Source organism: Myodes glareolus, chromosome 9 (assembly GCF_982192425.1).
Source record: "Myodes glareolus chromosome 9, mMyoGla1.1, whole genome shotgun sequence".
In the NCBI taxonomy this organism is placed as follows: Eukaryota; Metazoa; Chordata; class Mammalia; order Rodentia; family Cricetidae; genus Myodes; species Myodes glareolus.
In genome coordinates this window covers 18762741-18785527 of record NC_142034.1, presented here as the reverse complement: position 1 = coordinate 18785527, position 22787 = coordinate 18762741, and the positions used below count along the sequence as shown (strand labels likewise).

The following is a 22787-nucleotide window of genomic DNA, read 5'->3' as shown; positions in this document are numbered from 1 at the left end:
CGTAGCTCAATTCGGGTATGCGAGACGGGAGGGTCATAGCAAGTCCCAGGCCAGCCAGAGCTACATAATGAAAAATAATACAAGGAGCAAGCATCTACATGCTTCCTAGTGCAGCCATTTTTAATGTCTCACACATGCATGTTTGTTTTCGCTGAACAATCGCAAAGTAATTTGCGATTATCTGAGATTCCAATATGTGAGGTTGGCCCTGACCTCAAGACTTCACACTGCTTAACAAAGCTAAGAATTCCCAGTGATTTGGGCTTCTGACAATGTCCCTGCTGCCTTTTACCCTAAGGGTTTTCAACCCAGACTCAAGTCATTTGTTGCCTCTTGCCTTCATTTCAACCTAAAAGTATTTCTTCTTGTGCCCAGCACATTTTTCAAAATGGCACTGGCTCTTCAGAGAGGCAAGGCCCCTGGTCTCTCATCACGTGCCCTGTTCTCAGCTAGTCTGCTTGCCTCTGTAGCGCCATATATAGCTTGTTCCTGGCTCTCATTTCCCTGACAGCTGAAGGTTACCTCTTAGGTCAAATGTCTTCTCTGGTGAATTTTATAGAGGCAGTTGTGTGCCCGGCGTTGCGCCATCTCCGGCCATCCTGTGTCCTGCTTCTCTGGAGGTGTTTAATGGGCTTTCCTAGTCTCCCTCCTAAATGGGCTGGCCCAGCGGGTTAGTGCTGGAGTCGATGTGTCTGGGATTTGCAGATCTGCCCCTGGTAAGCCGGCTGCTTCAGTATCTCACCTGCCTTCCTGACCCTGGGCAGTGATCACCCTTGGTCCTCCAAAGGGCATGGTATGGAGGTGGAGAAAGGTGAGCTCTCGAGGCTAGGTTCCAGCAGTCGCTGATGTCTGCATTTGAAATGGGCAGGGAGGAACCTAGGTCCCGGTCAGCAGCTCTAGGTTGCTCTGGGAGTGGGTAGTTCTTCTAAGTCTGTAACTATACTCATGGATTTCTATATGCTCTCAGTGTCTAGCACAGGGCTGGCCCAGGGTAGCTGCCTCTGAAATAAAGTTATACAGTAGGCTTGTGGCCCTCGTGGAGCCCCCAGAGATGATCTTGAGTGGGCTCAGCTTTCTGGGTTCAAAGACTCAGATAAGGATTTCCCGGGCTATGCGGCAGCTATGGAGAGAGCCCAGAGAACCAACAGGACGACTTCTGCCCTCAGCTTGTCATGGTGGCAGCCTGAGTGATCTCGGGGGCAGGGGGGTGACTGGGGAAGTCAGTAGGAGCCACTGGGTCTAGTCCAAGGAGGCCCTTCCAGGGCTCCCATGCCCGCTGGAAAGTCAAACTCTCCACTTCGCAGTTTCCAGAGACTGAGACAATTTGTCGTCTGAAGAGCGCCACTGTTTAGTGGAGAAATAGACTTGGTAGATGGCTCAGTGGAGGCTGTTCAAGGCCATGTCTTTCCTGAGAAGCTGAAGAGATAACCAGAAGAAACACTCTAAACTGGAGACAGTAAGAGGGACTTGTTTGTTTGTTTGTTTGTTTGTTTGGTTGGTTGGTTGGTTTTTTCGAGACAGGGTTTCTCTGTGACTTTGGAGCCTGTCCTGGAACTAGCTCTTGTAGACCAGGCTGGCCTCGAACTCACAGAGATCCGCCTGCCTCTACCTCCCAAATGCTGGGATTAAAGGCGTGCGCTACCACCGCCTGGCAGTAAAAGGGATTTTAATCTTAGATCTTGAGAAGTGAATAGGAGTTCAAAGGGAAATGAATGGCTAGGCAGGCTGTTTTCTCTTTTACCAAAACTTGGCTTGAAGGGAAAGCTACATGAGAACCCAACCCAGAACAGTTTAGACCTAAGAACTGGCCGTCTTTCTTTCTTAGAACAATTAACCAGACCCTGTCAGGTACCCCCAGGCCCTGTCAGGCACCCTCAGGCCCTGTCAGGCACCCCCAGGCCCTGTCAGGCTCCCATCTGCTAGTGGGAGACTGTCCCTGCCATCCGTAACTCTCACTTAGAGGGTGGGCAAGGAGGAAGTGGTAAAAGGGTTCAAGGTGCCAATGAAGCAAACCGGGCTTAGGGAATGTTCATAGTTCTGATTGGCAGGTCAATAAGTAGAGAAAGAGACGGCAGAGTCCAGAGAGAAAAGGCAGCCAATCAAGCTGGGCTCTCGGGCCTAGAATACAGGCTGTCTCTTTGGCACTGCTCCCAGCCTCTCATACTAGATATTTCTGTCTTTTAGAATTCCTACCCAGGAACTCTTCACACTTGGTCAGCTGCAGGATACCAGGATACCTCTTCTGCATAGGGTGGAGACCCCATCTTGTAACATACAAGGCAGGAAATAAGCCAGTGACACACGGAGTCCCACTGACGCTCTGTGAGGCTTGTGGGAGGTTCTGTATGGTATCAGGGCAAAGGAGCTCTGGCTGGAGGTCGGAAGGCCTAGACCATCCTCCCTCACCACTTTGAACCCGTGAAGAACACTAGATGAGTCACATCACTTTGGGGCGACCTCAGTTTCCCCCAAGAAAATGAAGTTAACAGTCCCACTGAGCTTTGACATTTCATGACTTGATACTTTAATGTACTAGCTGGCTATGTGACTGACCATTCACAGAAGGCTTCCAGTGGACGTCTATTGTCTTATGTCCCACATACTCTCTCCAACCAGCCAGAGGCCATCAAGGGACACTTTACAGGCAGAAGCTTTTATCCTACCAGCCTTTATTGTCTATCAGCCTTGTACCCAGAGACCCCTGCCCTTGCCAAGGTTTCAGGGATGCTCAACATGTCCCCCCTAGAAAGACTGAATGCATCTGGAAGGAACTAAGAGAGTCGTTACAACTGCCAGGCAGGGATGGTGTGACCCAAGCAAGCCTTTGATCCATGGTTGTCTTGTCTGTGAAACAGGGCCTAACTGCGGTGTCTGAGGCTAGAGGCCAGACCATGGTTTCCAAAGGCAAGGACTTGACCTGCTTGGTGCGGGTGGGAAAAGGAAGCTCGTGGGATTCACTTGGGAACTGCCTGGTAGGAAATGACTCAGTTCTTGACCTAAGCTTCTAGAAGCCATGTCCCTGAGACAGCTGGCACTTCTCAGAGAGACCTTCTTGGGGTCTGAGGTGGGAGGCCCCTGGCCTGGCCCTTCCATCCTTGGATGTCCTGAGTTGAGTCTTTCCCCTGGTAAGTCTAGAGAAGGTGAACCGGGCCAGGCTGCAGAGCAAGCGCTGGCTACCAGAACCCTTGTCTCCCTTTTCTTTCTCATCTTCCACCTTTTTCCTTCCAGTTCTCCGGAACCCTCCTTCTCTTCACACAGCTACCAACCCTCTTCCCTCCTCTTCAGGGCCCACCGGCCTGCTCCATACTCCTCCAACCCCCCAATTTAGCCAGGAGGGACAGTCCTTCTGTGCCCTCCCCCCTTCTCCACTGTGATCTACTCCACCTACCAGTGAAATGGGGGGAGGGGGGCTGGCTCACAACACCTCAAAAAACAGGTTTCAACATTTCACAGGTTTCAACATTTTTCAGGCGGCCTTGTCACGCCTTATCAGATCAGGGCCTGCAGGCCAGGCCCGCTGTGGCAGAGTAGACTTTGCTACATTCCATTCAGGCTGGGCTGTCTTGGGTGAAAGGGTCCTTGGATGGAGGAAGGATTGCTACTCCTTCCCTCCGATAGGGGGTCAAGAGTGACCCCTTGGCTGCACGCTTCTTCCCACTTCGTTTTCTTGCTTTCATGGCTGCCGGCACCAAAATTCTTTGGGGTCCCCGGCAAGTGCACTGCTTCCTTGACAGGCTCCGCTTGGCCCCAAAAGAAGCTTCTAGAAGTAGGGAGAGAAGATGAGTTGGAGTTACTCCCAGAATGTAGGCAGTCGCTTCGCCAGCAGAGCCAGTAAGTTTTGTTGCTGAGTTCCATGGGAACCTCAGGGAGAGGGGAAGAAGTTGAAGGCCACCCCGCTCTTCTCAGCGACTTCCTTCCAAAAGGAATGGCTTTGACGTTGGTTTTCTTTCTTCACACCTGCGGGTTTCACCCCCTGATGTGGGCTGCCAGCCTGGAATCCCCCTTCCTTCATATTCTCCAAGAGGCTCTGCCTTTTGTCTCCTGCCATGTTCATGGTGGTCATGGTGACACGGGGAAGACTAGCCAAAGCCCAAAGACCCAGAGTTCAGCTGAGCCAGCCTGAGAAACAGACACAGATGTTGGTCCCCAGGCAGCTCTCCCTGGGTGGAGAAGATCAGGCTGAGTGTAAATCCAGAAGGGAGTCTCCACAGGAGGAGGTTAGGTGATGGCCCCACCTGGCTGAGGTAAAGGCTTAGGGTGAAGCAGAGCTCTCATCTAGATAAGGGACGGTAGAGGAAGGAATCGTGTGATGGCTGCCCATGCATGCAGGCTGTGTGCCTGTGTAAGGACCATGAGCCAGAAGCCAAGGACGTAACTGATGGTCCCACAGGTTTTGGACCTATCCATGTGAGATTTGGCCTGGGTTATCATATGGTATCAGCAGCCCCAACATGAGGCTTCCAGCTGGCCCAACTCCCCCAGGTCCTTTTTTTTTGTCCTCATCCATAACCTTCTCCCTATCCCTGAAGCCCTTGTCTTGAGACAGGCAGCAAGTCCATCCACTGCCACAGCCCCGGGTGACCTCTCCGGCGCACCTGAGCCCAGTGGCATTGAGGCCTCTGGCGATGGCAATGTGTGCCAACTGTCACACCAGCCTCCCAGCTGCTTCGCCAGCTTTTGATCTCGGGTGCTGCCCTTGTCCCATTGCACATGTGACAGATAGATCAACAGACCAAAGTCCAGCTTAGGATGCTTCAAGCTCTGCCAGCCTGCCTAGGGTGGCATAAAGCTTTGGCAGGTGGGGCCCCTCGCCAGCCTCTCTCCCCTCATCTGTTCCTCTGAAAAAGCCTAAGACTTCAAGTGAAAGATAAAATGGTCACTCAGGTATGCCAGCTGTTCGGAGGCCGCTCTCTGCTCCAGGTGCTTAAGAGAACCCGGATCTAGCTACCAGGTGGAGAGCTGTTCCTGATCACAGCACGGGGGCCTCCTGGTCCCACTCTGGAAGACTCAGCGAACTCACCCTGTTCTATGGCAAGATGACAGGGGACAGGGGAGGGTTGTAAATGACAAGACCATCTCCGGCTCATGTGTGACATTCACAGTGCCCTGAGCTGGTAGGAGCTTGACGAGGGCTTGTTGGTCTGTTGATAGATGCCTCCTGGAGGAGGATGCTCCTCCGCGGGGCTTCATTCATCTCTGTGTTCCTCGCACCTGGAGCTCTGCCAGGTTTGCTGTCATCATTCAGTAAGAGACGTTGAGTGAACAGCGCCTGAGTGAATGTGTTTACCAGGGAAGGACGTGAGCCCAGCTGCTGGAAGCAGGCCCTCCATTTGCTTCTCCTCCCTGGGCCCAGTCTGACGATCCAGACTCAGGCAAACTGGAAACCCAGCCCTAGGCTGGGCTCCTCCCTTTTCCTCTCAGCCCCCGTGTGTGAACTGAGTTGTCTCTGTTCCTGCTGGATCCGGAAAGGCAGATGCTCTTCTGGATCTGTGAGGTGAACCAAGCAGCAAGGGATGGAGAGAGGTCCAGGGGCCCCTCGCTTCTGTGAAGGGCAGCATCTAGGTTTCCTGGGTGAGCTCCAGGCACAGCATCACTCAGACAGTCCCTCCTTGGCCATGCACTGTGCTGCCGGCACAGGGCCCGTGTGTGTCTGAGATCAGCACGGATTCTAGGAAGGATTCTACGGTCGCAGATGCATCTTGAATTTTGTCCTTTCTCTCACTTTGTCGACCTTTCTTGCTGAGGCTCCAGGACAAATGTGCCCTTCCAGGGCTGGCAGGGGATCCAAGATCTGAGAGAACCCTGGCCCACCGGGCTCAGCTCCTTCCCAGCCCTCAGGCACAAGAGGGAACTTTGTCCCCCTCCTTTATAATTCCCACCAGCTCTACCTTGTCTAAGTGGGAAGGCCATACCTTGGCTCTTTCTGCTCATTTGAAGTTTCCATGTTACCCAGACAAGGTAGAGAGAGTTCTACTGGACCAGAAGCAGATTGGGTCTCTGTTGAGTATTGACTAGAAGCCAGCAGACAGTGTACCTGGCTCTGTGCGTTTATGAGACTTTTAGAAACCCCGTGGTCTGTGCAGGAGAAAGACCTTGGGGGAGAGGGGCCCTTCTCTCCCTCCCAATCCCTGGGTGTTTATTTCATGAGGTCCTAGGCTTGTGGATCAGAACCTCATGGTGACCCCTCTTCGAGGCTGGAAGGATGGCTACTGATCTCCATGAGAAGGGAAGGGCAAGGACTCCCATGATCCCAGGAAGAGCGAGATGGGGGTGGCATGACCTCAGAACTCATCCCAAGACCAGTGGAGGAGCCAGAGAGCCTTGTCCCTATGCTGTGGGCCCAGATACATTCTGTCCACTCTTCTGAGCTCTAGAGAAACTTCTGATAATGTGCTTTATCATATCCTGGGGCTCAGGGAGAGCCAGGGGTGCAGGGAGAAGAGCCTGTTGGCAATAGGGAGCTGTGGCCACGGCTCCTGATCTTCCCAGTCAACTGAGTGACCCAGAAAAACAACAAAACCTCTCTTAGCTTTGGTATCCCCATAAAACCAGTGACTCTCCACAAGTTTCTTAAAAAGCTGAGGAATCCAGGTAGGCACAGCACAGTCCTGGTCATTTTAGCGATTGTTAATTGTATAAATCAATACGTTAAGTACATTCCAAAGTCATGTGACTATCACCATTATTTCTAGAACATTCTTATCATCCTAAGCAATCATTACTGTGGAATATGAACCTAGGCTGGGACTGCTGGATCCTATGGAAATTCTGTACACACACACACACACACACACACACACACACACACACACACGAGCAAATCCCTCTTTTTAAATATGTTTTAAATATAGGGAGAGGAGGGAGGTTGTGCTTGTGACCATTTTCAAACAAAAATAGTTAGCAGTTAGGACAGCCTGAACCTGGGTGACCCCCAACACCTCCCTAAGCTGTATTGGGAGGCTCTAAACTTAAAAGCAAACAAGACAAGCCGGCTTGGGTACAGGGAAGGCTACCTGGTAGGATAAGCCTGGTGTTGACAGAAGCAGCCTGGCCCCAGTAGGGGCTCAGTCATGCTGGGGGGATGCAGAGTTTGCAGGTATTTGAGGCCACAGGGACACTTCTCTTTGTAAGTCAATGCAGCAGCTAGGCTGCCCTGAATTCTCTGACTAGGGCTAGGGATGTGGCTCAGTTGGCCTTCAGAGCAGGCAGGGAGGCCTGAGTCTGGTCCCCAGCACTGTATTAACTGGGTGTGGTGGCTTGTGTCAACAATCCTTGCACTCAGGTAGAGGCAGGAGGTTCAGAAATTGAAAACCATCCTTGGCTACCTAGGGAGTTGAAGGCCAGCCTGGGATACATGAGATCCTGTCTCTAAAACAAAAACAAAATGAGGAATTCTGTATCTCACTATGGAAAGTAATAACAGGCCGCTTGTGCTTTCTTTGGGAACTGCTCCAGAGCTTTACCCCATTTGCCTTCGAATTAATTATATATGTAAATAAAGAATATAAATTAACCCATTAAAATTGTTGCTCTGAGCTGGATGTGGGGTACACACCTATAATCCTAGTACTCAGGTGTCTGAGACAGGAGGATTGCAAGGTCAAGGCCCAAATGGGCTACAGGCTATGGTCTTGTCTCAGAACACTAATATCTAGGTCTGTGACTCAGCAGTAGAGCCCTTGCCTACCATGGGCAAGGTCGGTCTCTCTCTCCAACAAGGAAATCTTTGTGTCCCATCTTGTCACCATGCACACCCATCCACAGCCTCTATCCACGGGCGTCCGAATAGGTGATAAAGGACCCGGGGGCAAGAACGGACAAGGCTATAGGGATGTTCTCAGTCTGGCCTCATTGGAGAGTGGTATTTCTCCCCTTGGGGCCAACACTCAGGTCCCTGTGATCAGCCTGTGGCTTGATGCCACCTATGGCCATTCACTTGGCTACTTGGATCTGCCTGGGCCCAGCTGGATGGTGGGTGGTTGGGATGAGGGATGAGCTGTCCCTGGGGCTGAAAGCAATAGGGCCTTGGGCATAGCAGGGCAAGAAAGGGACAGGAGCTGGGTATAAATAGCCCCTACCCAGCAGGGCAGGCCTGGCAAGCCCTCTGTCCTCCCCCTCACCAGCTGCTGGTACCAGCCATGCCCCAACCTCTTTTGGGAGCCTGGCCATCATCTCAGATGCTCACTGTAGGAAGTCCCTCAGCGGAACTGAGGAGTCTTGTCCTGTGTGTGGGTGCAACCTCCGGCTGCCTGGAACCTGCCGAGTGGGGGCATCAGGCAGGCTCTTTGGGGCATCCTCTATTTCTTGCCTGGAAGCCCAAGTGTGCTGGTGTATGTGTGTGTGTGTGGGAAACAATAGAAGACACGCCCCTTTGTGACATGCTACAAACAAATTAGTCAGCCTTCTGTGGTGAGGAGGGGAGAATGGGGTGAAGGAAAAACTCAGGCTAGGAGAAGTTCTTTCTGCTTGGGAGCTCATGGAAGCCTTTACAAGTGATTCAGGACGGGTTTGCCTTGGGTATGGGCTGCAGAGAGACACTCAGGTGGAGAGTTCTGCCGGCACTAAGGGTGTGAAGCAGTTTCAGCTGGCCTTAAGGCAAATCTAATCAAAGCCACTCACACTGGGGAGAGAATGAGAAGAGGAGGCTCTCATGTCGACTCTCCCAGGGGGACAAGCTCTTCTGTAATGGGGACAAGAAGTGGGTTACGCTGATACGTCTGCGACGATGGAATGTCAGCCGTGCTGCGTGGGCACAGCTCAGGATCGGCAGGGCATGTCTGGGAGGGCAGCTGTCCTACAGAATTCAATCCCAAGGCCACAGCCTCAAGAAGAGCCCAAAGCCATCCATAGATCTGAGCCGCATCCCTAGAGGCTAATTATCACAGGATGTCCAGATTCACTGAGACCTTTGACCAGAGCATCCTGGAAATACTCTCTGGTTAGCTTGAGCATCCATCCAAGTCACACATGGCTTTGCTCAACTTGGCCTGTCAGTCAGAGGGATTTGCTCTGCCGGTCCTGACAGGGCTGTTGGTGAAGGGTCTCAGCTCTGTTCTGAGGCCTCGTCTCTTCTCATGTATGTTGGGAGGGGGCTTTGGAAATTCTGGAATGTTGTACCAAGTCAGGGAAACGAGGATGAGAGAAATGAGGCCGGTGACATGGCAGGGACAGAGGACTGATGGTGTGGAACCTGCGGTGGCCACCATTCCTTGGGGGATTCCGACATGCCTGGCACTTAGCTGTGCATCTTTCCTCCTGTGAGGTCTGTCTCACAGATGAAGAAACTGCGATGTGGAGAAGTTAAGGAAATTGCTTGGATTGGCAGCTTGAGGAAGACAGAGCTGGGTGTGAGCTAGGCTAAGGGTCCAGGTTTGGAGGGAGGAGGGAACATAACTCAGGGTGACAAGCTGTCTGCATTGAATCCTGGAAGGTTTTCTTTTCTAGTAACTGTTGTGCTTGGGAGGTGAGACTAGGGCTGTGTGCTGGGAAAGGGGATGGTAAGGGGTAGAAGGAAGAGAAGGAGGGAGGGAGAGAGGGAAGAGAGAGAACATATGCCAGGAGGGAGGTTCAACTCCAGCACTTTAAGCCCTGCAGATCCCGGCAGGTTACTTACTTTCTTTGCCTTGGTTTCCTTGTCTGTGAAATGAGATGTTAGTGATGACAACAGTTTCTCCATCACAGACCTATGAGGATTAAATAGGATAAAGATATAAAATTTAGAACTGTACCCAGCCCGGGTCAGACCTATAATACATCTTAGGTGTTTTCTTCTATACACGGGATGGAGCAGATGACGGTTTTGCTGAGCTCCCACCAGGGTGTCGTGTGCTGTGTGCCGCCGTCAGTCTGGGCTCACCATTGCCTCCCACTTAGACACGAGCCCACTAAGCTGTAGACAGGCCAGGCCTGAAGTCACCCCATCTCCTTGGGGACCCAAGCAGACACTGTCTATAAGGCAGAGGTGAGTGACTTGCCCCAGAGCTCTGGAGCCAGGCAGTGTACTTTCTAGCCGTGGTCCCATGTGTGGGCTTTCATCTGTGCAGCTAGTAAAGTCCCTACTGTGTGCTGGGTTGCTATCAGGCAACTCGAGGAAAGGGCACTGAGTGAAGGGAGCTGGTAGTTAGCCGTGATGGTGTGCCATTAAGGCTTCAGTGGCTAGCCCGTTCTTTCTTTCCCACTCTTGTTCTGTCTCAGTGTGACAGTGTCCTGTAGCCCAAGTTAGTTTGCAATTCCTGATCCTCTTGCTTCTCTAAGTGCTGGGATTGCAGGAATGCACCACCAAGTCCCCAACTTTTCCTTTTCAAAAGGATTCAGAACTTGGGTTGGGGAGAGCTCAGTGGGGGATCACTTGCTAGGCCTGCATGGCTGGACATGGCTCCTTAAGGTCACTAATTCAAATCCCCCAGTTCTGCCTCCCCACTCTCTCTTCCCAATGAACAAACAGAAAAACCTGGACTTCCTCCCCTGATAGCTGAGGCCAGAGGGGCCTGAAGCCGTGGTGCTGTGTGCCACGTTGCCCTGGAGTCTCTGGATTGAGCGAGACTCTAATGTGGGGGAAGGGTGCTGGGGAAGCAGCTCATAGCATATGCTGATCGGCCTGGGACAAGTGGTCTGGAAACCCTGATTCTTCATCAGGGGACAGAGATGATCATCATCAGGGGATAAAAACTGATCAGGCCCATTTCGTGCAATAAATGGCCAGTGTTTGGTTCATCCGTGCCTAGCCAAGGTAGCTTTTGTGTGCTTTCTTCTAGCCCACCCCAGAGGCCTACCCCACGCCCTCTTCCCAAGGCTCCTGCACCCAAGACTTGACCTTGGCCAGTGCCTAGGTTCCCTTCTTCTAGGACACTGCTCCTTATATGGGGCTGGCCACAATTGACCATGAAGTCCCGAGACTCATGACATCATTTCTGCTGCCCCTTTCTTGAGAAGGGGGAAGGAAAAAGTAGAGACACTGGCAGTACTTTGATTTTTTTAGAGTATTTGACCCTTGCCTCCCACATGGACTTCCCAACATAAAATCCCGAGGGTAGAAGAGGGTGGCTGGACTGAGGCAACAGGGTTTGGGGAAATGCCTGCTGAGATTTTTTCCTTTTGCTCTTGAGTTAAAAGTAATCATGAAACGGAGCCTCTGTCTCTGGTGAGAGGGGGGGTGGCACTCTAGAAACTTCTAGGGAACTATAAGGATGGTGGCGGAGGCGCTTGCAGACAGAACACTTGCTGCCATCAGGGGCAGACAGACGCTTGGTCAAGTATGTCTAATCCTGGGGAAGAGCTGGGGGGCTTTGGGGTATGTGTGCCTGTCTGCTGAGACTCATGGTTCCGTTTTTTGTTCTTTTTTCTAAGATGGAGCTGGAGTCACAATGGCCTCTGCTTCCTTTGTCCTTTATGTTTGGATCCCTTCCCACGAATGGCTGTTAGTCTCCATATGGCCCGTGAATCCTAGAGTCCCTGGGAGATTCCTAGCGGGAGTCCTGCAATTCCCACCAGGGCAACTGGGCCCAGGCACTGGGCAGAACTTGATCTCGGCCCCAATTCTCTATTTCCAGTCCAGAGTTATTTTCATGACATAGTACAGACCCACAAAGTCCCTCCTCCCCCAAAGGCTCTGCTGTTCCACCTACCCTGCAAGTCAGATGTGCCCAAGTCAGAGGGACACTGCCTAAACCAGGGCTGTGCCCTTTGCGGACACCATGTCCCCAAGGAAGTCAAAAGCAGCACATGAGGTTATATAGGCTTCTCAGAGCCATGGATCATTCCCCCCCCCCCTTCTCCCTCCCCTGTGAAGACATGACATCCAGACTAGGCCACGTGTTCTATGTCTACAGTGCTATCCCCGTTGTCTGTCTGCAGGTCCCTGGCCCTGGGCCAGCAGTACACATCTCTGGGCTCCCAGCCTCTGCTCTGCGGCTCCATCCCAGGCCTGGTCCCCAAGCAACTGCGCTTCTGCCGCAATTACATCGAAATCATGCCCAGTGTAGCAGAAGGCGTGAAGCTGGGCATCCAGGAGTGCCAGCATCAGTTCCGCGGCCGCCGATGGAACTGTACCACCATCGATGACAGCTTGGCCATCTTTGGGCCTGTCCTGGACAAAGGTACTTGCCTGGGGCTGGGTAGGTGGTGGCTGGGAGAGTAGGGGTGTTGGGAAGGGTCCCAGGACTCTGCCCCCTTCCTCCCACCGTGGGAAACTCTGAAACCAAGATCTCCCTAGGGGGGTAATAAAGCTGGTGGAAAGTGGGTGGGGTCCATCTCTGGACAGAGCAGGCAGTCTCCGCACTAGCACATCTTTTCTGGTGCTGCAGGGGGGCTGGGCAGCCCTGAGATGCCTCGGGGTTGGAGATTGGAGGACAGGCACCAAGGAGTCCAGAGCCTTCCTTCCTGGCTGACACAGCAGGGGCCCCAGGCTTTGATGTGGACATGAGTGATATTTCCCTTATGCTGTGTTAAGTGCTATGCAAATACAGCTTTGGGGTGGGGGTGGGATGGTGCCAGGCCTAGGTGTTCTGCCACGGAAAAGTCCCCAGGGTCTGTTGAAGCTGCCTGGTGTTGGTAGCACTGTGTGGCCTCCAAGGGTCCCCTGAGAGTTCTTGTTGGTTCCCATGTCCTGAAAGCAAGACATGCCCATAAAACTGGTGGCCTCAGCTATCTTGAGACCTGGAAGTGTAACCAGCTGTGACCCTAGTGGATGAAAGTAGCCGCATTTGACTTTGAACATGGGGTGTAAGAGAGGGAGGGATGAGTGGGGAAACTGCCCCTAAGAAGGGGATTTTGGCTCCAGAACCTCTTGTGTCCAGGAATTTAATGACCCTAAGCTGGGCTGTCCTCGGAGTTTTGCCAGCTTGTGGGGGGTGGGTACTCCTCCTCCTAGAAGGAATTGGTAAAAGCTGCCTTCACAGCCAGGAAGAGGAGGGGTGATCAGCTGAGTTTAGGACAGAGGAACTGACTACCCTCCCGACTGGAGTGAATTTAGTTCCCTACCCGGTCCCCCCTCTCCCGCCCACACCTAGGTTTCTAGAACCTACAGGGAAAAAAAAAGAAGCTGGCTATTGTCATGGGACAGGAGGGCAATTAGCAAATCAATGGATGATGATTCTGTTTACGCTTCTATTATCAAAGCTAATTATTCCTTGTTTACATAAAAGGTTTGGCCTCTAATTGGGGCCAAGTGGCGGCGGCGGATGGCTTTTCAAACCTCCTCTTGAACGCCTGTTGGTCTCACCGCCTTCCGGCGCCCCACCTCAGTCCAGGTAGCGCTTAATCAAACAGCCCGGCGTCCCGACGCCTCCCCAAAAGCAACACTGGCCTTCTGATCACGCGTCCCGCCCAGGACATCGGCCACCTAGACCTTTCAGCTTTTATACCGGTTCGCTACAGGTCTGGTGTTTAGATTCGCCTCAGGGGGTTGTGCTACAAGCCTCGGTCCCACTGCAAGAGGGCAGTTTGTGTCCCGGTGTGCAGGGACTATGGGGCTGAGACTGCTATTTGATTAGGCAGTGGGGTGAGGTTCCAGGAAGGCGTACCCGCGCCCCCGGGGTCCCGTGGGTCCTGTCCACTTTTGCTCACGTCCCAGGAGGTGTGGGGTGGGCTCCCGGAAGGCGCGAGGCCGCGGTCCCCTGCGGCTCCCCGAGGGCGCGAGCGCCGCCCCCCGCCGCGCGCCCGCTGCGGTCGCTGCGCCATTCACACGCCCTCTGGCCGCCGCCTCCCGGGGATCGCGCTGCCCGGCGCCGGGGCTGGGGGCGCGGCCCGGCCGCGGGAGCCGCCCGTTGCTACGCGGTGGCGGCCGGCCCGGCGGCCGAGGCCCGGCGGCCGCATTATGCGGGTAATGCGGTGTGACACCGCGCGAACAAAGGCGGATTGAGCGGCGCAGCGGGCCCCGCCGGACGGGGACCGGCACAGCGGGGCTGGCAGCGCCGCTCCCAGGCTAATCCCCGCCCCGCCCCCGCCACCCCCGCGGCCCTGGCGCTGGGAACCGAGCGTGGCGGGGCCGGGTCGCCGGAAGCCAGGGGCGCCCTCCCCTGGGGCGCGCGGGCCCGGAGGCCCGGCTCACCACTGCGCGCAGCCCCCGGGCTGCGCCAACTCCGGCTCGGCGATCCCCGCCAGGCTACGGGGAAAGTGGGACGCGCCCCTGCTGTGCAGGTGGCGCGTGAGGGCGTCGAGCCAGCAGAGACTGCCGCGGCTATGAGAACTTTGTATTAAGGATGGGCCACGACCTAGGAAAGGAGACCTGGGTCCGACTACCCGTGTAATATGGCACGACCTGCTTTGGAATCCTATAAGAAGAGATTGCTGAACCTCTGTTCTCCCAGTGCTCTGTCTATAAAATAAGAGTTTAGAACATTTTAGAGAATAAAGCTCCCGAAAGACAGAACTGTATGTACGCAGCATTCATGGGGTGGCTCTTACTCTAACAAGGCTAGGGACACCCCATGAGAATCTCCTCTTCCCGTGTCCCTGGGGCCAGAGGCAGAAAAACTGCCCTATATCTCGACCCGTGTGGCTTAGAAGGATATGGCCAGGCAATAGACAGCTTTATGGCGGGAGAAGCTGCACCCATTTTACAGAGTGTAATGTAAAGCTCAGATGACGAATCTGCCTTCGGGGAACTGAGATTCAAACTGAGCATGGGTGGATTGATAAGTTTAGGTTGCAGGTTCCAGCCTCCGGAGTAGGGGCTCAGAACTGGTTTGTAAAGGAGGGCTTGTGAAGGTCAAGGTTGGGGGACCAAGAGCTAGGACAGGGCGTGGCCACCTTAACTCCTCAGTGATCATCCCCGTCCCACCATAGACGCTCCTATCATGTAGCATTATAGTCCTGGCCTCAGTTTGCCCATCCGTAAAGCTAGAAGACCAGCTAGGGTCTGAACTCACTAAAGAGGAGCAGGAGGGCACCTGGCTCTTCTTCCCTCCATGGTTGGTGAGCCCTTGCGCTCTGACTCAGCCCTCAGAGGCAAGACTTTGTAACCTAGGCTCCAGCCTGAGTTGAGTGTCTTCTCCCGACATCCTCCTGCAGCCACCCGCGAATCAGCCTTCGTGCACGCCATCGCCTCGGCTGGGGTAGCCTTCGCGGTCACGCGCTCCTGCGCCGAGGGTACCTCCACCATCTGCGGCTGCGACTCGCATCATAAGGGGCCACCTGGAGAAGGTTGGAAATGGGGCGGCTGCAGCGAGGATGCCGACTTCGGGGTGCTGGTGTCGCGGGAGTTTGCGGATGCACGGGAAAACAGACCCGATGCCCGCTCAGCAATGAACAAGCACAACAACGAGGCAGGCCGCACGGTGAGTCAGCTGCCCACAACTCTGGGGGCCCCACCAGGGATCCTGACCCTCTAGGATCCCATCCACACCCCATAGGACTATCTTAACTGCCCTCCTTCCTCTCCCCCAGCTGCCCCCGAGTGGGTTATTAGTTTTCATTTAAGTACATTTGCGAATTCATTGGCCCTCTGTGTATACATACATGCCTTGCTGTGTGTGTGGAAGTCTGAGGGCAACTTGTAGCCAGCTCTTCCCACCTTGTAGGTTCTGATATCAAAAGAACTTAAATCATCATGCTTGGCCCTGCTCCTGGTTCTTTGTGTGTGTGTGTGGTGGGGGGGTTTACTCTGCAGAGAGTGTGGCTGCCCTATAGGAGTGAGCACTTGAAGACTATGCTATGCTGTTTGACAGACTTCGGTCTGCGCGTAGGTCTATGATGTGGTTGTCTGTGGGGACTGACTTTGAGTCCGGCCTTACCCCTTCCTGTGTTTGTGGAACCTTGAGCCAATCACTTGGCTCCCAGCCTCAGCAGTGAGGGGGCATGACAGTCACTAGTTTGTACCACTAGCGCAGATGCCATGTGAATGGAAAGCCTGCCAGGGGTCTTGGGGTGGGACTAGAGACCCTGGTTTCCACTGAGGGTGTGGTACCCCAGGTGGGTCAGTCTGGGTTAGCTGCTGCTCTTTTTCCCCCAGACCATTCTGGACCACATGCACCTGAAGTGCAAATGCCATGGCTTGTCAGGCAGCTGTGAGGTGAAGACCTGCTGGTGGGCCCAGCCCGACTTCCGTGCCATTGGCGACTTCCTCAAGGACAAGTATGACAGCGCCTCCGAGATGGTGGTTGAGAAGCACCGGGAGTCCCGAGGCTGGGTGGAGACTCTGCGGGCCAAGTATGCGCTCTTCAAGCCCCCCACCGAGAGGGACCTCGTCTATTACGAGAACTCCCCCAACTTTTGTGAACCCAACCCAGAGACGGGCTCCTTCGGCACCAGGGACAGGACTTGCAATGTCACCTCTCATGGCATCGACGGCTGTGATCTGCTGTGCTGTGGCCGCGGCCACAACACGAGGACGGAGAAGCGGAAGGAGAAATGCCATTGCGTCTTCCACTGGTGCTGCTACGTCAGCTGCCAAGAGTGCGTTCGCATCTACGACGTGCACACCTGCAAGTAGGGAGCCAGGTAGGGTGCAGGGCTGGGCGCAGGGCTCTGCCTAGGACTGGGTGCGGAGTAGGGCGCAGGGCTGCTCTCCCCTCTCCTCTACTAGGACTGCCTCTCTGTCCCTAAGCTTCCCAAGACAAATCAGGCTCCTGGGCAGAAGTAGAAATCCAAGGCTTCCCACGCTTACATGGGAATGGTCTTGGGCAGTGACGTAAAGGATTTATACCAGGCTGAGATAATAACCGACGGTGTGCACATAAGCCACAAGCAATTGATTAAAAATCTTACACAAATTAGCAATGATGAGCTAGACCGGGTTTGTTCTTGGCCGCTGGCTGTCATTACTGTCTGTGCAGCCAGAAGAGAGATGCTGGGGTCTGGTCCTAGCTGTGCCCCTGATTTTCATTTCTTAGGGCCTCAGTGTCCTTACTGTCCAATGAGGAGAAGTTCAAATGCCAGAAACAGGATCTGGGTATGGTGGTATTGGCCTTTAATACCAGCACTCAGGAGGCAGAGGGAAATGGGTCTCTGTGACTTTGAAGCCAGCATGGTATACATAGCAAGTTCCAGGACAGCCAGGAACACATATGGAGACCCTGTCCTAAGAGAGAGAGAGAGAGAGAGAGAGAGAGAGAGAGAGGGAGAGAGAGGAACCGTGGGCTGAAAAGTCTCTCATACCCTGGGGCAGAGTCATTTCCCATCATCCTCGGACTAAAAGGGCAAGTTTTGACCTAGGCAAATTCTCCAGAGCCTGGGAGGTGGGGTGGGAGCAAGATCTGAAGCCTGGGTGGGGCAGGGAGCACTCTCACCAAGTTTATGGAGGGAGATGGGAAGGAGGAAGGATCCCAGTTCAGAGTGACTTGTAGTGAGTAATCATGGGATAAAAGGCTGGTGGATTATGCTCCCAAGCTTCCCAGAGGTGGCCAGTGTGGGAGGACCCCGGGAAGGCCAGCCTAGAAGCAGAGCGATCCTAGAGTCTCTAGCATGGGAGGTTTCTAAGGCCAGCATGGCCCTCCTTCAGTCCTCTCCTCCCCTGAGAAGGCTTTGCTGTGTGGTGCAGGCTTGCAGTTAGATCTGACTGTCAGTGAGCTCATCCCATTTGTCACCCAACAACTCTGGCTTCAGCATCTGTTAGTGTTCCTGAGCTGCTGTGATGAATGAGGGAAAGAACACCCGGAGCCAGTTCCTGACTAATGGAAAAGCAGCTTTCGGTCAGTTTACGGCTGACCAAGGCAGTGTGTTCTACCTAAGCACCTCCGCCACTGACACACAGGAGCTGGTGGCTTGTGTCTGCGCTATGTAGGGCTAGGAGGTACCCAACATCACAAGAACTACCTCTGATTGAAGGGTGACACCCTTCTCAGCCCATCTGAGAAATCCTGTGGGGTTTACTTTCCATCCCGGCAGGGTCTAGAACTGTGCAAGAGGGGTGAGATTTCTGTCTCAAGGTCAAGGGTCGGGGAGGACCACCTCTGAGTCTCAGCACTTCACTTGCCTGCCGCTGAACGTTGCACTCCTTACTGACTTCCTCACATCTACCCTGATGGCAGAATGGGGACCTTGCTGAAATTTTATGAGGCTCAAGTTAGCGGGCGTGAATGCGCCTGTGCAGCTAGCTCTAATCAGAAGTGTCAGAAAAGCCATCAGAGCGCTGGCATGGGGCTGCTGCAAAGGAACAGTGGCACCTTGGTATTCCTTCTGCATTTTGAAAGGCCGGGAGAAAAGTCAGCGGGTACGGAGACTCGCGGGCTAATGGTAGTGCTGGTGTGCGGAGGTGGAAAGAATGTCGGAAAACCAGGGGTAGTAGCCCGGCCAACCCAATCAGATGACACTAGCTCTGGCCATTTTGAGGAGCTGTGGGTGTAGCCTCCTACTGACCAGGTGGGAGGGCCATTTGTCTAGCCACCAAGACCCTAGTGTTTGCCCCACAGAAACCCTTCCCCACGTCAGCTTGCTAAGGCCACATTATCGGTGTCCCAAGCCTCATGTTGGACTCAGGAGGTCAGTGTGGGTCTCAGATACAGCTCCTGTGACTCAGTCCTTGCCCATGTGGGCAACCTCCAGGCAGAGAAGGAAGTGCTGGGTTGGCCTTTGATGGCCAGAAAATCACTCCACACCAACCCTTGAACTAAAAATTGACCCCCTAAGAAGAATCAGGTGTAGCTGGGTAGTAGAGACCTTGTCAGCAGCCCCTTTGATTCACATTTCTACAACAGACACTTGGTGTTTTTCCAGTATCGTGCAGACATAACCATGTAGGTCACAGCCTCAAGCCCATCGCAGGGTGGGGCTCTCAAACCCGCACTTCCTGATAAGCCGGGAGCTCTCTCCCACTGTGAGGTCCTTTGCCTTTCTGAGCCCTGGTTTCCTCTTGATAAGATCTGTGTCCTGCAGGGCTGCTGGGAGCTAGACACAGTCCTAAAGGGCCTGGCCTGAGGCCCCAGCAGGGCTGATGGAGAGTTACTTTCTCTAGGCTCTTGCAGCCTGGTTTGCCAAAGCTGGTTGAGATCTGCTTCCTTCCTATTCTCTCATCCCTGTAGGTGCTACTACTCATGGAACCCAAGAGACCAGTGGGCAGGGAGACAGCAGGCAGAGAGAGCGTCTGGCATTTTCCTTGGCAGAACAGGCAGAGAAGCCATAGAGCAGAGCAGGGCCGGTCACATGCCCTCCATACCCTCTGGGAAGAACTTAGCACAGTGGCAGCAGCCCCGCCTTTCCGAAGTGGGGAAGATGCTTTCTCCACTGCTTGAGTTTTGTCCACTGTCTCCACTTAGCCACCGGTTTGGTACCTGAACACTGGTGGTTCACAACCATCGGGGTTATGTTTTTTATCCCTATGTTGGAGGAGCTATGGACCCAGTCTCATCTAACTGGCCACATGTCCTGGGTCTGTCACTAGTCTTTTGTGGAACCCTGGGCATATTCAAGTTATCTTGCTCTGCCTGCTTCATCTCTGCCAGACCCACAGCTGAGGGTTGGCTGCGGGTGTGGCGGGGGGTGTGTGCCTGGGAGATGCCTTGGTACCTCAAATCCCACGGGACAGGATGAAGGATTAAACATTCTCAGTAGAGCATTCTGGGAAGGGATTCATCATAATTAGTTAAGTAGATGCCTCTTGTTTTGGGCACTTCACAGCAAGCTGCTGGTGCCTGATCAGGGACACAGAGCATGTCTGGTGGCACTAGCCCTGCTGGGAACTGACTGGTCCCTTAGACTACCAGGTTTCTCCAGCTCAACATAGGATGGTGCTGCCATAGCTACTTACAGCAGCTTCCTCAGCTAGAAGGTCTGCAGATGGCATGTCCTCTCCCCACAGCAGGCTCGGAGGTTAAGGGGGAGCAGTGTCAGCAGCTTGTGGTCTTTGCATCCCAGGGGGTGATGTCAACAGCAGTTATTAGGTTTCTGATTCTTCCTGTTTATTTCCCAAAGGGCACTGGGAAGGGGTAGATTGCACGGCTGGATCCATTCATCGAAGTCCCATGGGAAGCAGGATCTAGACCCGGGCCAGCCTTCGGCACTGGCCGGCAAGGAGCGTGGACTGTTTGCCAGCTGCATTTGATAAATGACCTGGACCCAGCCGGCCTCGGATGGGAGGCCCCTCCTTTCTCATCTAACGTTTCTCACCCTGCTCTGGATGGTGTGTGGCTTTACAGAGGGGCTTTCTTTTTTCTTGGTTTTCCAGGGTCTGCTGGGAACAGACCCGAGGCTTACCTTTGCACATGTTAAAGAAAATAAAAATGAAAAAAAAATATTCTACTGCAACAGAACAGGCTGGGCTAATGCGAGCTCTTGGCCTGGTGGGGAAGACGAGAGCATGGCAAGGTTCCGCCTCCAAGCTGCCTCTACCCGTGACAGTCCAGGATGCCTCTGATGGGGGCTGTGACCCAGGACAGAGCCCTGCAGTCCCTTTTGTCCATCTACTCCCATGCAAGCTGGACACACTTTCCCATTCTGAGAAAAGCCATAAGTATAGCCAGGGTGTAGTGGCGGGGAGGCCCTGGGCCATTGCTGGAGCAGGCACTTGAGTTTTGAAGATCTCAGAATTCTGGGAGGTCTGGGAAACCATCTGAAGACTAGCCGAGCTCCTCCAAGGCTCATTTTGTCTCTAGCCCTGCTCTGCATTAGAAACAGTCAGGTCATCTTTTTCTGCCATTCTGCAGCTTCCACCGTTACTGCAGATGCTTTTCATGGTGGACCTTGTAAATAGGCTGGATGCGGAGGCAAGTCTCTGCCAGCTCCGCGCACTACCTGAAGAAAGAGGGGGCTGTTCTGCCCTTCTCAGCCGTGCTCACCAGCAGACCCTAGAGAGAACAGCTGGGCACCTTAGTTGGCTAAAGGCACCGATGAGAGAGCGGCAATCTTGCAATTGCAAATTGGCGACTGGCAGGTGGGGTGGGTGAAGATTCCCATTTCCCTTGTGTTAGGAGGACAGGTCATCCCATGTCCTCTCCTCCCTTTGGATTGAGTAACCCAAAAGACTAGAGATCCTTAACACAGCCCTCCCTGCACCTGCGAGTTAGTTAGCCTATCTCAGTTCCCAAGGTTCTGGATTAGATGCTCGAAAGAGGTGAGCAGGGCGAATGAAGCAGCTCCCAGCTCAGATTTGATGCACGGTGGTCCTGCCTGGGGTTAATAAGATGGGTGTGGCAGCATGGATCAATCCATCAACTCTGTCTTAAGGAGACTCAGAAAGAGGAGATGCGACAGAGGAATGGAGCGGAACAAAGATTTGTCCTTTCCCCTTCTGTCTGGGGTCTGCAAACTCTGGCGTCAGGTCAGCCACTCACTTTCCTGTTGTGTAGTTGACTTGCCAAGCAGGCCCAAGTAGGTCCTTGCCCATACTCTCCACCCTGTGACCAGGGGCACTGCTCGAGGTACACCTCCCACCCCTTCCTAGCATCCCAAATGCCCCTCCCATCTCTCCTTCCAGAAGTCTGAAATCAAGTCAATCAGATAATGCTTGCTTATACGAGGACACTTCAGCAGAACGGATACAAAATTTACAAGTCTTTTCATATCTATGTATTCTATATTAAAAGTGATAAAGTCATGTTTCTGGGGCGTATTCAAGTAGCTGACAAGTAATTATTTAATAATAGTACATGAGTGCATTGTAATTATCCTCGCCATAGTCAGGTAATAGTATCCACTGGGAATTTCCTACAACCTGCTGTATCCAAAGTTTTGTAAAAAGTTGTAGAAGTTGTTGATCTTTTTGATTTTATATTCAAAAAGTCTCTTTTTATAAATATTATTTATTATACGATGTATATACCTTGAGTTAACTAAGATTATATATTATATAAATATATATATATTTGGAGAAAATCTATTTCATCATGCAGTTTTTTTCCATTAAGTCATTAAAGAAAAGGTAAACTTCAAACAGATACATTGTACAATGTGTGGAGTCTCCAGATTCATCCTTAGGTCAAGGGTATCTGAAGGTCGTGGCCCTTGTTAACTAAATGGCCAAATTATGGTCATTTCCTCCTCTGTAAACAAGATGAGATGTCACGGACAGCAGGTGTGACATGAGACTTGATTACTTGATACTAAGTCACCACAAAGGATTTCCAGTTTGGGGAAGCACAAACCTGGTCAGTAATTCATTCACAGCCTTGAACATTTTCAACATATATGTTGATGTCTTAGGTATTTCTAAAAGATCTGACCCAGGTCAGTGGGTCATAGGGCCAGCCGTTGTCTTCCTCCTCCTCCTCCTCCTTCCTTACCACATTCACACTGTTGATTGGGGACAGGAGCTGGTCTACTGAAAATGAAGCTGGACCAGAAAAGACTGCTCTCCTGCCAGCTCTATACAACAGCTGAACTGTGGAAGAGGTAAGTAGGTTGCAAGATGGTGTGTCCTGCCTGGGTTGGTTTGGACAGGACTTGCTAGGAACTCTGGGAAGGGCACTCTCTCCTTGGTCTGGAGTTTCAGTAAAACACACCTGAGGCCCTCATCCTGCCATCTTTTTTGTTGCTATTGCTTTTGTTTTTCAAGACAGGGTTTCTTTGTGTAGCCTTGGCTGTAGAACTCACTCTGTAGACCAGGCTGGCCTCAGACTCACAGAGATCCGCCTGCCTCTGTCTTGAGTGCTGGGATTAAAGGCGTGCAGTTTTATGATGATACATGGTCCTTTAGTTCTCAGACCTACCTACAGAATACCCCCTTCAGTGTTTCTGGCACAATGCTTCAGAGGATGGCTAATGAGTTTCCTCTTTCTTTCTCCGGCTCTACCACTCATGGAAATAACTGTTACATCGTCTTCTTCTGATGGTGGAGATGGGTTGCCAATGCCAGGTCCTTTGCCTTATACCCCTCAGCTGGAAATGACCACAAGAGCCTCCTTTTGATGCATCTTTCA

The 22787-nt window shown here is 52.9% G+C and overlaps 1 protein-coding gene across 3 annotated transcripts in view; it reads left to right on the top strand.

Annotated features, from left to right (window-relative positions):
• Positions 1 to 21468, top strand: part of Wnt3 (Wnt family member 3) — a 43482-nt gene extending 22014 nt beyond the window's left edge. The window contains exons 2-5 of one of the 3 annotated variants that reach the window (XM_087909890.1): positions 11854 to 12095; positions 15010 to 15275; positions 15950 to 16425; positions 19846 to 21468. In XM_087909890.1, the coding sequence (XP_087766016.1) occupies positions 11854 to 12095; positions 15010 to 15275; positions 15950 to 16425; positions 19846 to 19975 (1114 nt within the window). In that variant the 3' untranslated portion in view covers positions 19976 to 21468. Of the gene's footprint in view, positions 1 to 11853; positions 12096 to 15009; positions 15276 to 15949; positions 16713 to 19845 lie in introns of those variants that run through there. The other 2 variants (XM_087909891.1, XM_087909892.1) reach the window with 2 other exon arrangements.
• The last annotated feature ends 1319 nt before the right edge of the window (positions 21469 to 22787 follow it).